Source organism: Notothenia rossii (genome assembly GCF_949606895.1).
Source record: "Notothenia rossii genome assembly, chromosome: 3".
Classification (NCBI taxonomy): domain Eukaryota; kingdom Metazoa; phylum Chordata; class Actinopteri; order Perciformes; family Nototheniidae; genus Notothenia; species Notothenia rossii.
The window spans coordinates 95,596,870-95,609,763 of NC_136901.1; the positions used below are offsets into that span (position 1 = coordinate 95,596,870).

The 12,894-nt window shown below is 46.7% G+C and overlaps 1 protein-coding gene across 2 annotated transcripts in view; it reads left to right on the top strand.

The window, feature by feature from the left end:
- matr3l1.1 (matrin 3-like 1.1) overlaps window positions 1-12,894 on the top strand; it is a 41,238-nt gene that overhangs the window by 14,546 nt on the left and 13,798 nt on the right. For both annotated transcript variants that reach the window (XM_079671882.1, XM_079671881.1), the window contains exon 10: window positions 2,133-2,257. In XM_079671882.1, the coding sequence (XP_079528008.1) occupies window positions 2,133-2,257 (125 nt within the window). The remainder of the gene's footprint in view (window positions 1-2,132; window positions 2,258-12,894) is intronic.

The window sequence follows — 12,894 nt, forward strand, 5'->3', positions numbered from 1 at the left end:
CATACTGAGAGTCCTCTCCTGACAGACTGAGAGTCCTCTCCTGACAGACTGAGAGTCCTCTCCTGACAGACTGAGAGTCCTCTCCTCTCAGACTGAGAGTCCTCTCCTGACACACTGAGAGTCCTCTCCTGTCAGACTGAGAGTCCTCTCCTCTCAGACTGAGAGTCCTCTCCTGACAGACTGAGAGTCCTCTCCTGTCAGACTGAGAGTCCTCTCCTCTCAGACTGAGAGTCCTCTCAGACTGAGAGTCCTCTCCTCTCAGACTGAGAGTCCTCTCCTGACAGACTGAGAGTCCTCTCAGACTGAGAGTCCTCTCCTGACAGACTGAGAGTCCTCTCCTCTCAGACTGAGAGTCCTCTCCTCTCAGACTGAGAGTCCTCTCAGACTGAGAGTCCTCTCCTGACAGACTGAGAGTCCTCTCCTCTCAGACTGAGAGTCCTCTCAGACTGAGAGTCCTCTCCTGACAGACTGAGAGTCCTCTCCTGACAGACTGAGAGTCCTCTCCTCTCAGACTGAGAGTCCTCTCAGACTGAGAGTCCTCTCCTGACAGACTGAGAGTCCTCTCCTGACAGACTGAGAGTCCTCTCCTCTCAGACTGAGAGTCATTTCCTGACAGACTGAGAGTCCTCTCAGACTGAGAGTCCTCTCCGGACAGACTGAGAGTCCTCTCCTCTCAGACTGAGAGTCCTCTCAGACTGAGAGTCCTCTCCTGACAGACTGAGAGTCCTCTCCTGTCAGACTGAGAGTCCTCTCCTGACAGACTGAGAGTCCTCTCCTCTCAGACTGAGAGTCCTCTCAGACTGAGAGTCCTCTCCTGACAGACTGAGAGTCCTCTCCTCTCAGACTGAGAGTCATTTCCTGTCAGACTGAGAGTCCTCTCAGACTGAGAGTCCTCTCCTCTCAGTCTGAGAGTCATTTCCTGTCAGACTGAGAGGACTCTCAGACTGAGAGTCCTCTCCGGACAGACTGAGAGTCCTCTCCTCTCAGACTGAGAGTCCTCTCAGACTGAGAGTCCTCTCCTGACAGACTGAGAGTCCTCTCCTGACAGACTGAGAGTCCTCTCCTGACAGACTGAGAGTCCTCTCCTGTCAGACTGAGAGTCCTCTCCTGACAGACTGAGAGTCCTCTCCTCTCAGACTGAGAGTCCTCTCCTCTCAGACTGAGAGTCGTCTCAGTCTTAGAGTCCTCTCCTGAGAGCCTCAGTGAGCTTAAGGACTCTCTCAGTGGGTCTCAAATATTTTTGTCACCATTAATGTAAACAATTATTTCCGAGGCACACGTTTCTATGATTATTTTAGTTATAAAAAAATAAGAGAATAAATGAAAAACAGGTATGAAATACTATCTGACAGTAAATATACACTGTTTCCACAACCCACTTTTCACTTGTCACTTTATAACTTAGATGATGACCAAATATGTATACTGTATACGCTGACAGTTATTTTACTCTTATTTTTATTCATCTCCTATTTTCATAGTCTTGATTTGATTTATTATTTATTTGAGATGTTATTGATCTGTGTGAATCTTTGCTGTACTGTTTTTTTCACGCTTACCCTGTTGCTGCTTTGTACAACTGAATTTCCCCTCTGGATTAATAAAGGTTCATCTTACCTTACCTTATCTTAAAGTTTAAAAGAGTGATTTGTAAAACATCCATAAAGAAAAAGTGAATCTGTTTCCAGTTGTGTTTCAAATGGGTGTAGAGAGAGGTATCCATAGATCTCTCATGTTGCTCTCAGAGTGCACCAGATTGATGCTTTAACTTCAATATTTAAAAATAAATCTTCCCTGGGGAGCTTGCCCCCGGACCCCCCTATGTGAGGTCCACACACCACTTATAAAAACAGCACTTGACCCCTGCTTACACCTGTATGCCTCGAGCCTTCCTTGTAACAGTCACACTGTGTGTGCGTGGGGAGTGTTGCAGTAGAACATTCCTCTGGAGCTCCGGTACCTTCATGGGAAACCCTAAATGTTTGAGCACCCTCTATGAAACGTCAAGCTACCCCACAGCCCCCCCAAAAGAAATCTCTGGCGCCGCCACTGAGCCTGACTATTTGTGTTGGGGGGGCCCTGACAGAAAAGGTTTGAGAACCCCTGCTTTAACTTGACCTGTTGTTTCCCAGGCGTACGTAGAGATGAAGGACACTCCTGAGGCTCAGAAGCTGGTGGACTTCTACTCCTCCAGAGCTCTGAAGATCAACAACAACTCCATCACCGTGTCCTTCTCCGGAGAGTTCAAGACCCTGTCGTGAGTAGTATTAACGGGTCATTAACGGGTCATTAACGGGTCATTAACGGGTCATTAACGGGTCATTAACGGCTCGATTGAACATGAGAGCAGTATCTTCAGCGAGGGCCCTCGACTAAAGATTTTTCTAGTCGACCAACAGCCTTAAATGAAGGCGATCAGCCGACTAATCGTCGCACGTTTATGATGCATTATGATTGATTATAAATATATATATATGTTTCTCCCAAAATGGTTTCAGTTTCAAACGGTAATAAAGAGCATTATTACAACAGCATGGTACGTTGTGCTTCACATAAAATATAAAATAAGACTGTTATAATGAACCTTTGAAATATAAATGAAATGTAGAGAGCGCATGAGAGTAGCAGCGCACGGACGCAGCGGTGTGAACAGCAGAAGCTCAGGAAGGATTCTTAGTGTGTGTGTGAACAGCAGAAGCTCCAGGAAGGATTCTTAGTGTGTGTGAACAGCAGAAGCTCAGGAAGGATTCTTAGTGTGTGTGAACAGCAGAAGCTCCAGGAAGGATTCTTAGTGTGTGTGAACAGCAGAAGCTCAGGAAGGATTCTTAGTGTGTGTGAACAGCAGAAGCTCCAGGAAGGATTCTTAGTGTGTGTGAACAGCAGAAGCTCAGGAAGGATTCTTAGTGTGTGTGAACAGGAGAAGCTCAGGAAGGATTCTTAGTGTGTGTGAACAGGAGAAGCTCCAGGAAGGATTCTTAGTGTGTGTGAACAGCAGAAGCTCCAGGAAGGATTCTTACTGTGTGTGAACAGCAGAAGCTCAGGAAGGATTCTTACTGTGTGTGAACAGCAGAAGCTCAGGAAGGATTCTTAGTGTGTGTGTGAACAGCAGAAGCTCCAGGAAGGATTCTTACTGTGTGTGAACAGCAGAAGCTCCAGGAAGGATTCTTAGTGTGTGTGAACAGCAGAAGCTCCAGGAAGGATTCTTAGTGTGTGTGAACAGCAGAAGCTCAGGAAGGATTCTTAGTGTGTGTGAACAGCAGAAGCTCAGGAAGGATTCTTAGTGTGTGTGAACAGCAGAAGCTCCAGGAAGGATTCTTAGTGTGTGTGAACAGGAGAAGCTCCAGGAAGGATTCTTAGTGTGTGTGAACAGCAGAAGTTCCAGGAAGGATTCTTAGTGTGTGTGAACAGCAGAAGCTCCAGGAAGGATTCTTAGTGTGTGTGTGAACAGCAGAAGTTCCAGGAAGGATTCTTAGTGTGTGTGAACAGCAGAAGTTCCAGGAAGGATTCTTAGTGTGTGTGAACAGCAGAAGCTCCAGGAAGGATTCTTAGTGTGTGTGAACAGCAGAAGCTCAGGAAGGATTCTTAGTGTGTGTGAACAGCAGAAGCTCCAGGAAGGATTCTTAGTGTGTGTGTGAACAGCAGAAGCTCAGGAAGGATTCTTAGTGTGTGTGTGTGAACAGCAGAAGCTCAGGAAGGATTCTTAGTGTGTGTGAACAGCAGAAGCTCCAGGAAGGATTCTTAGTGTGTGTGAACAGCAGAAGCTCCAGGAAGGATTCTTAGTGTGTGTGAACAGCAGAAGCTCTGGTAAGGATTCTTAGTGTGTGTGAACAGCAGAAGCTTCAGGAAGGATTCTTAGTGTGTGTGAACAGCAGAAGCTCCAGGAAGGATTCTTAGTGTGTGTGTGAACAGCAGAAGCTCAGGAAGGATTCTTAGTGTGTGTGAACAGGAGAAGCTCCAGGAAGGATTCTTAGTGTGTGTGAACAGCAGAAGCTCAGGAAGGATTCTTAGTGTGTGTGAACAGCAGAAGCTCAGGAAGGATTCTTAGTGTGTGTGAACAGCAGAAGCTCCAGGAAGGATTCTTAGTGTGTGTGAACAGCAGAAGCTCCAGGAAGGATTCTTAGTGTGTGTGAACAGCAGAAGTTCCAGGAAGGATTCTTAGTGTGTGTGAACAGCAGAAGCTCCAGGAAGGATTCTTAGTGTGTGTGAACAGCAGAAGCTCAGGAAGGATTCTTAGTGTGTGTGAACAGCAGAAGCTCCAGGAAGGATTCTTAGTGTGTGTGAACAGCAGAAGCTCAGGAAGGATTCTTAGTGTGTGTGAACAGCAGAAGCTCAGGAAGGATTCTTAGTGTGTGTGAACAGCAGAAGCTCAGGAAGGATTATTAGTGTGTGTGAACAGCAGAAGCTCAGGAAGGATTCTTAGTGTGTGTGAACAGCAGAAGCTCCAGGAAGGATTCTTAGTGTGTGTGAACAGCAGAAGCTCCAGGAAGGATTCTTAGTGTGTGTGAACAGCAGAAACTCCAGGAAGGATTCTTAGTGTGTGTGAACAGCAGAAGCTCCAGGAAGGATTCTTAGTGTGTGTGTGAACAGCAGAAGCTCCAGGAAGGATTCTTAGTGTGTGTGTGAACAGCAGAAGCTCCAGGAAGGATTCTTAGTGTGTGTGAACAGCAGAAGCTCCAGGAAGGATTCTTAGTGTGTGTGAACAGCAGAAGCTCCAGGAAGGATTCTTAGTGTGTGTGAACAGCAGAAGCTCAGGAAGGATTCTTAGTGTGTGTGAACAGCAGAAGCTCCAGGAAGGATTCTTAGTGTGTGTGAACAGCAGAAGCTCCAGGAAGGATTCTTAGTGTGTGTGAACAGCAGAAGCTCAGGAAGGATTCTTAGTGTGTGTGAACAGCAGAAGCTCCAGGAAGGATTCTTAGTGTGTGTGAACAGCAGAAGCTCCAGGAAGGATTCTTAGTGTGTGTGAACAGCAGAAGCTCAGGAAGGATTCTTAGTGTGTGTGAACAGCAGAAGCTCAGGAAGGATTCTTAGTGTGTGTGAACAGCAGAAGCTCAGGAAGGATTATTAGTGTGTGTGAACAGCAGAAGCTCCAGGAAGGATTCTTAGTGTGTGTGAACAGCAGAAGCTCAGGAAGGATTCTTAGTGTGTGTGAACAGCAGAAGCTCAGGAAGGATTCTTAGTGTGTGTGAACAGCAGAAGCTCAGGAAGGATTATTAGTGTGTGTGAACAGCAGAAGCTCCAGGAAGGATTCTTAGTGTGTGTGAACAGCAGAAGCTCCAGGAAGGATTCTTAGTGTGTGTTAACAGCAGAAGCTCAGGAAGGATTATTAGTGTGTGTGAACAGCAGAAGCTCCAGGAAGGATTCTTAGTGTGTGTGAACAGCAGAAGCTCAGGAAGGATTCTTAGTGTGTGTGTGAACAGGAGAAGCTCAGGAAGGATTCTTAGTGTGTGTGTGAACAGGAGAAGCTCAGGAAGGATTCTTAGTGTGTGTGAACAGCAGAAGCTCTGGAAGGATTCTTAGTGTGTGTGTGAACAGGAGAAGCTCAGGAAGGATTCTTAGTGTGTGTGAACAGCAGAAGCTCCAGGAAGGATTCTTAGTGTGTGTGAACAGCAGAAGCTCCAGGAAGGATTCTTAGTGTGTGTGAACAGCAGAAGCTCAGGAAGGATTCTTAGTGTGTGTGAACAGCAGAAGCTCAGGAAGGATTCTTAGTGTGTGTGAACAGCAGAAGCTCAGGAAGGATTCTTAGTGTGTGTGAACAGCAGAAGCTCAGGAAGGATTCTTAGTGTGTGTGAACAGCAGAAGCTCAGGAAGGATTCTTAGTGTGTGTGAACAGCAGAAGCTCAGGAAGGATTCTTAGTGTGTGTGAACAGCAGAAGCTCCAGGAAGGATTCTTAGTGTGTGTGAACAGCAGAAGCTCCAGGAAGGATTCTTAGTGTGTGTGAACAGCAGAAGCTCAGGAAGGATTCTTAGTGTGTGTGAACAGCAGAAGCTCAGGAAGGATTCTTAGTGTGTGTGAACAGCAGAAGCTCAGGAAGGATTCTTAGTGTGTGTGAACAGCAGAAGCTCAGGAAGGATTCTTAGTGTGTGTGAACAGCAGAAGCTCTGGAAGGATTCTTAGTGTGTGTGAACAGCAGAAGCTCCAGGAAGGACTCTTAGTGTGTGTGAACAGCAGAAGCTCAGGAAGGATTCTTAGTGTGTGTGAACAGCAGAAGCTCCAGGAAGGATTCTTAGTGTGTGTGAACAGCAGAAGCTCAGGAAGGATTCTTAGTGTGTGTGAACAGCAGAAGCTCCAGGAAGGACTCTTAGTGTGTGTGAACAGCAGAAGCTCCAGGAAGGATTCTTAGTGTGTGTGAACAGCAGAAGCTCCAGGAAGGATTCTTAGTGTGTGTGAACAGCAGAAGCTCCAGGAAGGATTCTTAGTGTGTGTGAACAGCAGAAGCTCCAGGAAGGATTCTTAGTGTGTGTGAACAGCAGAAGCTCCAGGAAGGATTCTTAGTGTGTGTGAACAGCAGAAGCTCCAGGAAGGATTCTTAGTGTGTGTGAACAGCAGAAGCTCCAGGAAGGATTCTTAGTGTGTGTGAACAGCAGAAGCTCCAGGAAGGATTCTTAGTGTGTGTGAACAGCAGAAGCTCCAGGAAGGATTCTTAGTGTGTGTGAACAGCAGAAGCTCCAGGAAGGATTCTTAGTGTGTGTGAACAGGAGAAGCTCCAGGAAGGATTCTTAGTGTGTGTGAACAGCAGAAGCTCCAGGAAGGATTCTTAGTGTGTGTGAACAGCAGAAGTTCCAGGAAGGATTCTTAGTGTGTGTGAACAGCAGAAACTCAGGAAGGATTCTTAGTGTGTGTGAACAGCAGAAGCTCCAGGAAGGATTCTTAGTGTGTGTGAACAGCAGAAGCTCAGGAAGGATTCTTAGTGTGTGTGTGTGAACAGCAGAAGCTCCAGGAAGGATTCTTAGTGTGTGTGAACAGCAGAACTCAGGAAGGATTCTTAGTGTGTGTGAACAGCAGAAGCTCAGGGAGGATTCTTAGTGTGTGTGAACAGCAGAAGCTCAGGGAGGATTCTTAGTGTGTGTGAACAGCAGAAGCTCCAGGAAGGATTCTTAGTGTGTGTGAACAGCAGAAGTTCCAGGAAGGATTCTTAGTGTGTGTGAACAGGAGAAGCTCCAGGAAGGATTCTTAGTGTGTGTGAACAGCAGAAGCTCCAGGAAGGATTCTTAGTGTGTGTGAACAGCAGAAGCTCCAGGAAGGATTCTTAGTGTGTGTGAACAGCAGAAGCTCAGGAAGGATTCTTAGTGTGTGTGAACAGCAGAAGCTCCAGGAAGGATTCTTAGTGTGTGTGTGAACAGGAGAAGCTCCAGGAAGGATTCTTAGTGTGTGTGAACAGCAGAAGCTCCAGGAAGGATTCTTAGTGTGTGTGAACAGCAGAAGCTCAGGAAGGATTCTTAGTGTGTGTGAACAGCAGAAGCTCCAGGAAGGATTCTTAGTGTGTGTGAACAGCAGAAGCTCCAGGAAGGATTCTTAGTCTGTGTGAACAGCAGAAGCTCCAGGAAGGATTCTTAGTGTGTGTGAACAGCAGAAGCTCAGGAAGGATTCTTAGTGTGTGTGAACAGCAGAAGCTCCAGGAAGGATTCTTAGTGTGTGTGAACAGCAGAAGCCCAGGAAGGATTCTTAGTGTGTGTGAACAGCAGAAGCTCCAGGAAGGATTCTTAGTGTGTGTGAACAGCAGAAGCCCAGGAAGGATTCTTAGTGTGTGTGAACAGCAGAAGCTCCAGAAGGATTCTTAGTGTGTGTGAACAGCAGAAGTTCCAGGAAGGATTCTTAGTGTGTGTGAACAGGAGAAGCTCCAGGAAGGATTCTTAGTGTGTGTGAACAGCAGAAGTTCCAGGAAGGATTCTTAGTGTGTGTGTGAACAGCAGAAGCTCCAGGAAGGATTCTTAGTGTGTGTGAACAGCAGAAGCTACAGGAAGGATTCTTAGTGTGTGTGAACAGCAGAAGCTCCAGGAAGGATTCTTAGTGTGTGTGAACAGCAGAAGTTCCAGGAAGGATTCTTAGTGTGTGTGAACAGGAGAAGCTCCAGGAAGGATTCTTAGTGTGTGTGAACAGCAGAAGTTCCAGGAAGGATTCTTAGTGTGTGTGTGAACAGCAGAAGCTCCAGGAAGGATTCTTAGTGTGTGTGAACAGCAGAAGCTACAGGAAGGATTCTTAGTGTGTGTGAACAGCAGAAGCTCCAGGAAGGATTCTTAGTGTGTGTGAACAGGAGAAGCTCCAGGAAGGATTCTTAGTGTGTGTGAACAGCAGAAGTTCCAGGAAGGATTCTTAGTGTGTGTGTGAACAGGAGAAGCTCAGGAAGGATTCTTAGTGTGTGTGAACAGGAGAAGCTCCAGGAAGGATTCTTAGTGTGTGTGAACAGCAGAAGTTCCAGGAAGGATTCTTAGTGTGTGTGTGAACAGCAGAAGCTCCAGGAAGGATTCTTAGTGTGTGTGAACAGCAGAAGCTACAGGAAGGATTCTTAGTGTGTGTGAACAGCAGAAGCTCCAGGAAGGATTCTTAGTGTGTGTGAACAGGAGAAGCTCCAGGAAGGATTCTTAGTGTGTGTGAACAGCAGAAGCTACAGGAAGGATTCTTAGTGTGTGTGAACAGCAGAAGCTCCAGGAAGGATTCTTAGTGTGTGTGAACAGCAGAAGCTCCAGGAAGGATTCTTAGTGTGTGTGAACAGCAGAAGCTCCAGGAAGGATTCTTAGTGTGTGTGTGAACAGCAGAAGCCCAGGAAGGATTCTTAGTGTGTGTGTGAACAGGAGAAGCTCCAGGAAGGATTCTTAGTGTGTGTGAACAGCAGAAGTTCCAGGAAGGATTCTTAGTGTGTGTGAACAGCAGAAGCTCCAGGAAGGATTCTTAGTGTGTGTGAACAGCAGAAGCTCCAGGAAGGATTCTTAGTGTGTGTGAACAGCAGAAGCTCCAGGAAGGATTCTTAGTGTGTGTGAACAGCAGAAGCCAGGAAGGATTCTTAGTGTGTGTGTGAACAGGAGAAGCTCCAGGAAGGATTCTTAGTGTGTGTGAACAGCAGAAGTTCCAGGAAGGATTCTTAGTGTGTGTGAACAGCAGAAGCTCCAGGAAGGATTCTTAGTGTGTGTGAACAGCAGAAGCTCAGGAAGGATTCTTAGTGTGTGTGAACAGCAGAAGCTCCAGGAAGGATTCTTAGTGTGTGTGAACAGCAGAAGCTCCAGGAAGGATTCTTAGTGTGTGTGAACAGCAGAAGCTCCAGGAAGGATTCTTAGTGTGTGTGAACAGCAGAAGCTCCAGGAAGGATTCTTAGTGTGTGTGAACAGCAGAAGCTCAGGAAGGATTCTTAGTGTGTGTGAACAGCAGAAGCTCAGGAAGGATTCTTAGTGTGTGTGTGAACAGCAGAAGCTCAGGAAGGATTCTTAGTGTGTGTGAACAGCAGAAGCTCCAGGAAGGATTCTTAGTGTGTGTGTGAACAGCAGAAGCTCCAGGAAGGATTCTTAGTGTGTGTGTGAACAGCAGAAGCTCCAGGAAGGATTCTTAGTGTGTGTGAACAGCAGAAGCTCAGGAAGGATTCTTAGTGTGTGTGAACAGCAGAAGCTCCAGGAAGGATTCTTAGTGTGTGTGAACAGAGAAGCTCCAGGAAGGATTCTTAGTGTGTGTGAACAGCAGAAGTTCCAGGAAGGATTCTTAGTGTGTGTGAACAGCAGAAGCTCCAGGAAGGATTCTTAGTGTGTGTGAACAGCAGAAGTTCCAGGAAGGATTCTTAGTGTGTGTGAACAGCAGAAGCTCCAGGAAGGATCTTAGTGTGTGTGAACAGCAGAAGCTCCAGGAAGGATTCTTAGTGTGTGTGTGAACAGCAGAAGCTCAGGGAGGATTCTTAGTGTGTGTGAACAGCAGAAGCTCCAGGAAGGATTCTTAGTGTGTGTGAACAGCAGAAGCTCTGGTAAGGATTCTTAGTGTGTGTGAACAGCAGAAGCTCAGGAAGGATTCTTAGTGTGTGTGAACAGCAGAAGCTCAGGAAGGATTCTTAGTGTGTGTGAACAGCAGAAGCTCAGGAAGGATTCTTAGTGTGTGTGAACAGCAGAAGCTCCAGGAAGGATTCTTAGTGTGTGTGAACAGCAGAAGCTCAGGAAGGATTCTTAGTGTGTGTGAACAGCAGAAGCTCCAGGAAGGATTCTTAGTGTGTGTGAACAGGAGAAGCTCAGGAAGGATTCTTAGTGTGTGTGACAGCAGAAGCTCCAGGAAGGATTCTTAGTGTATTCTTAGTGTGTGTGAACAGCAGAAGCTCCAGGAAGGATTCTTAGTGTGTGTGAACAGCAGAAGCTCAGGAAGGATTCTTAGTGTGTGTGAACAGCAGAAGCTCTGGAAGGATTCTTAGTGTGTGTGTGAACAGCAGAAGCTCCAGGAAGGATTCTTAGTGTGTGTGAACAGCAGAAGCTCAGGAAGGATTCTTAGTGTGTGTGAACAGCAGAAGCTCCAGGAAGGATTCTTAGTGTGTGTGAACAGCAGAAGCTCAGGAAGGATTCTTAGTGTGTGTGAACAGCAGAAGCTCCAGGAAGGATTCTTAGTGTGTGTGTGAACAGCAGAAGCTCCAGGAAGGATTCTTAGTGTGTGTGAACAGCAGAAGCTCCAGGAAGGATTCTTAGTGTGTGTGAACAGCAGAAGCTCAGGAAGGATTCTTAGTGTGTGTGAACAGCAGAAGCTCAGGAAGGATTCTTAGTGTGTGTGAACAGCAGAAGCTCCAGGAAGGATTCTTAGTGTGTGTGAACAGCAGAAGCTCCAGGAAGGATTCTTAGTGTGTGTGAACAGCAGAAGCTCAGGAAGGATTCTTAGTGTGTGTGAACAGCAGAAGCTCAGGAAGGATTCTTAGTGTGTGTGAACAGCAGAAACTCCAGGAAGGATTCTTAGTGTGTGTGTGAACAGCAGAAGCTCAGGAAGGATTCTTAGTGTGTGTGAACAGCAGAAGCTCCAGGAAGGATTCTTAGTGTGTGTGAACAGCAGAAGCTCCAGGAAGGATTCTTAGTGTGTGTGTGAACAGCAGAAGCTCCAGGAAGGATTCTTAGTGTGTGTGTGAACAGCAGAAGCTCAGGAAGGATTCTTAGTGTGTGTGTGAACAGCAGAAGCTCCAGGAAGGATTCTTAGTGTGTGTGAACAGCAGAAGCTCAGGAAGGATTCTTAGTGAGTGTGAACAGCAGAAGCTCAGGAAGGATTCTTAGTGTGTGTGAACAGCAGAAGCTCCAGGAAGGATTCTTAGTGTGTGTGAACAGCAGAAGCTCCAGGGAGGATTCTTAGTGTGTGTGTGAACAGCAGAAGCTCAGGAAGGATTCTTAGTGTGTGTGAACAGCAGAAGCTCAGGAAGGATTCTTAGTGAGTGTGAACAGCAGAAGCTCAGGAAGGATTCTTAGTGTGTGTGAACAGCAGAAGCTCCAGGAAGGATTCTTAGTGTGTGTGAACAGCAGAAGCTCCAGGGAGGATTCTTAGTGTGTGTGTGAACAGCAGAAGCTCAGGAAGGATTCTTAGTGTGTGTGAACAGCAGAAGTTCCAGGAAGGATTCTTAGTGTGTGTGAACAGCAGAAGCTACAGGAAGGATTCTTAGTGTGTGTGAACAGCAGAAGCTCCAGGAAGGATTCTTAGTGTGTGTGAACAGCAGAAGCTCAGGAAGGATTCTTAGTGTGTGTGTGAACAGCAGAAGCTCCAGGAAGGATTCTTAGTGTGTGTGAACAGCAGAAGCTCCAGGAAGGATTCTTAGTGTGTGTGAACAGGAGAAGCTCAGGAAGGATTCTTAGTGTGTGTGAACAGCAGAAGCTCCAGGAAGGATTCTTAGTGTGTGTGAACAGCAGAAGCTCAGGAAGGATTCTTAGTGTGTGTGAACAGCAGAAGCTCCAGGAAGGATTCTTAGTGTGTGTGAACAGCAGAAGCTCAGGAAGGATTCTTAGTGTGTGTGAACAGCAGAAGCTCCAGGAAGGATTCTTAGTGTGTGTGAACAGCAGAAGCTCCAGGAAGGATTCTTAGTGTGTGTGAACAGCAGAAGCTCCAGGAAGGATTCTTAGTGTGTGTGAACAGCAGAAGCTCAGGAAGGATTCTTAGTGTGTGTGAACAGCAGAAGCTCCAGGAAGGATTCTTAGTGTGTGTGAACAGCAGAAGCTCAGGAAGGATTCTTAGTGTGTGTGAACAGCAGAAGCTCCAGGAAGGATTCTTAGTGTGTGTGAACAGCAGAAGCTCAGGAAGGATTCTTAGTGTGTGTGAACAGCAGAAGCTCAGGAAGGATTCTTAGTGTGTGTGAACAGGAGAAGCTCAGGAAGGATTCTTAGTGTGTGTGAACAGCAGAAGCTCCAGGAAGGATTCTTAGTGAGTGTGAACAGCAGAAGCTCCAGGAAGGATTCTTAGTGTGTGTGAACAGCAGAAGCTCCAGGAAGGATTCTTAGTGAGTGTGAACAGCAGAAGCTCCAGGAAGGATTCTTAGTGTGTGTGAACAGCAGAAGCTCCAGGAAGGATTCTTAGTGTGTGTGAACAGCAGAAGCTCAGGAAGGATTCTTAGTGTGTGTGAACAGCAGAAGCTCCGGAAGGATTCTTAGTGTGTGTGTGAACAGCAGAAGCTCCAGGAAGGATTCTTAGTGTGAGTGTGAACAGCAGAAGCTCCAGGAAGGATTCTTAGTGTGTGTGTGAACAGCAGAAGCTCCAGGAAGGATTCTTACTGTGTGTGTGAACAGCAGAAGCTCCGGAAGGATTCTTAGTGTGTGTGAACAGCAGAAGCTCCGGAAGGATTCTTAGTGTGTGTGAACAGCAGAAGCTCCAGGAAGGATTCTTAGTGTGTGTGTGAACAGCAGAAGCTCCAGGAAGGATTCTTAGTGTGTGTGTGAACAGGAGAAGCTCAGGAAGGATTCTTAGTGTGTGTG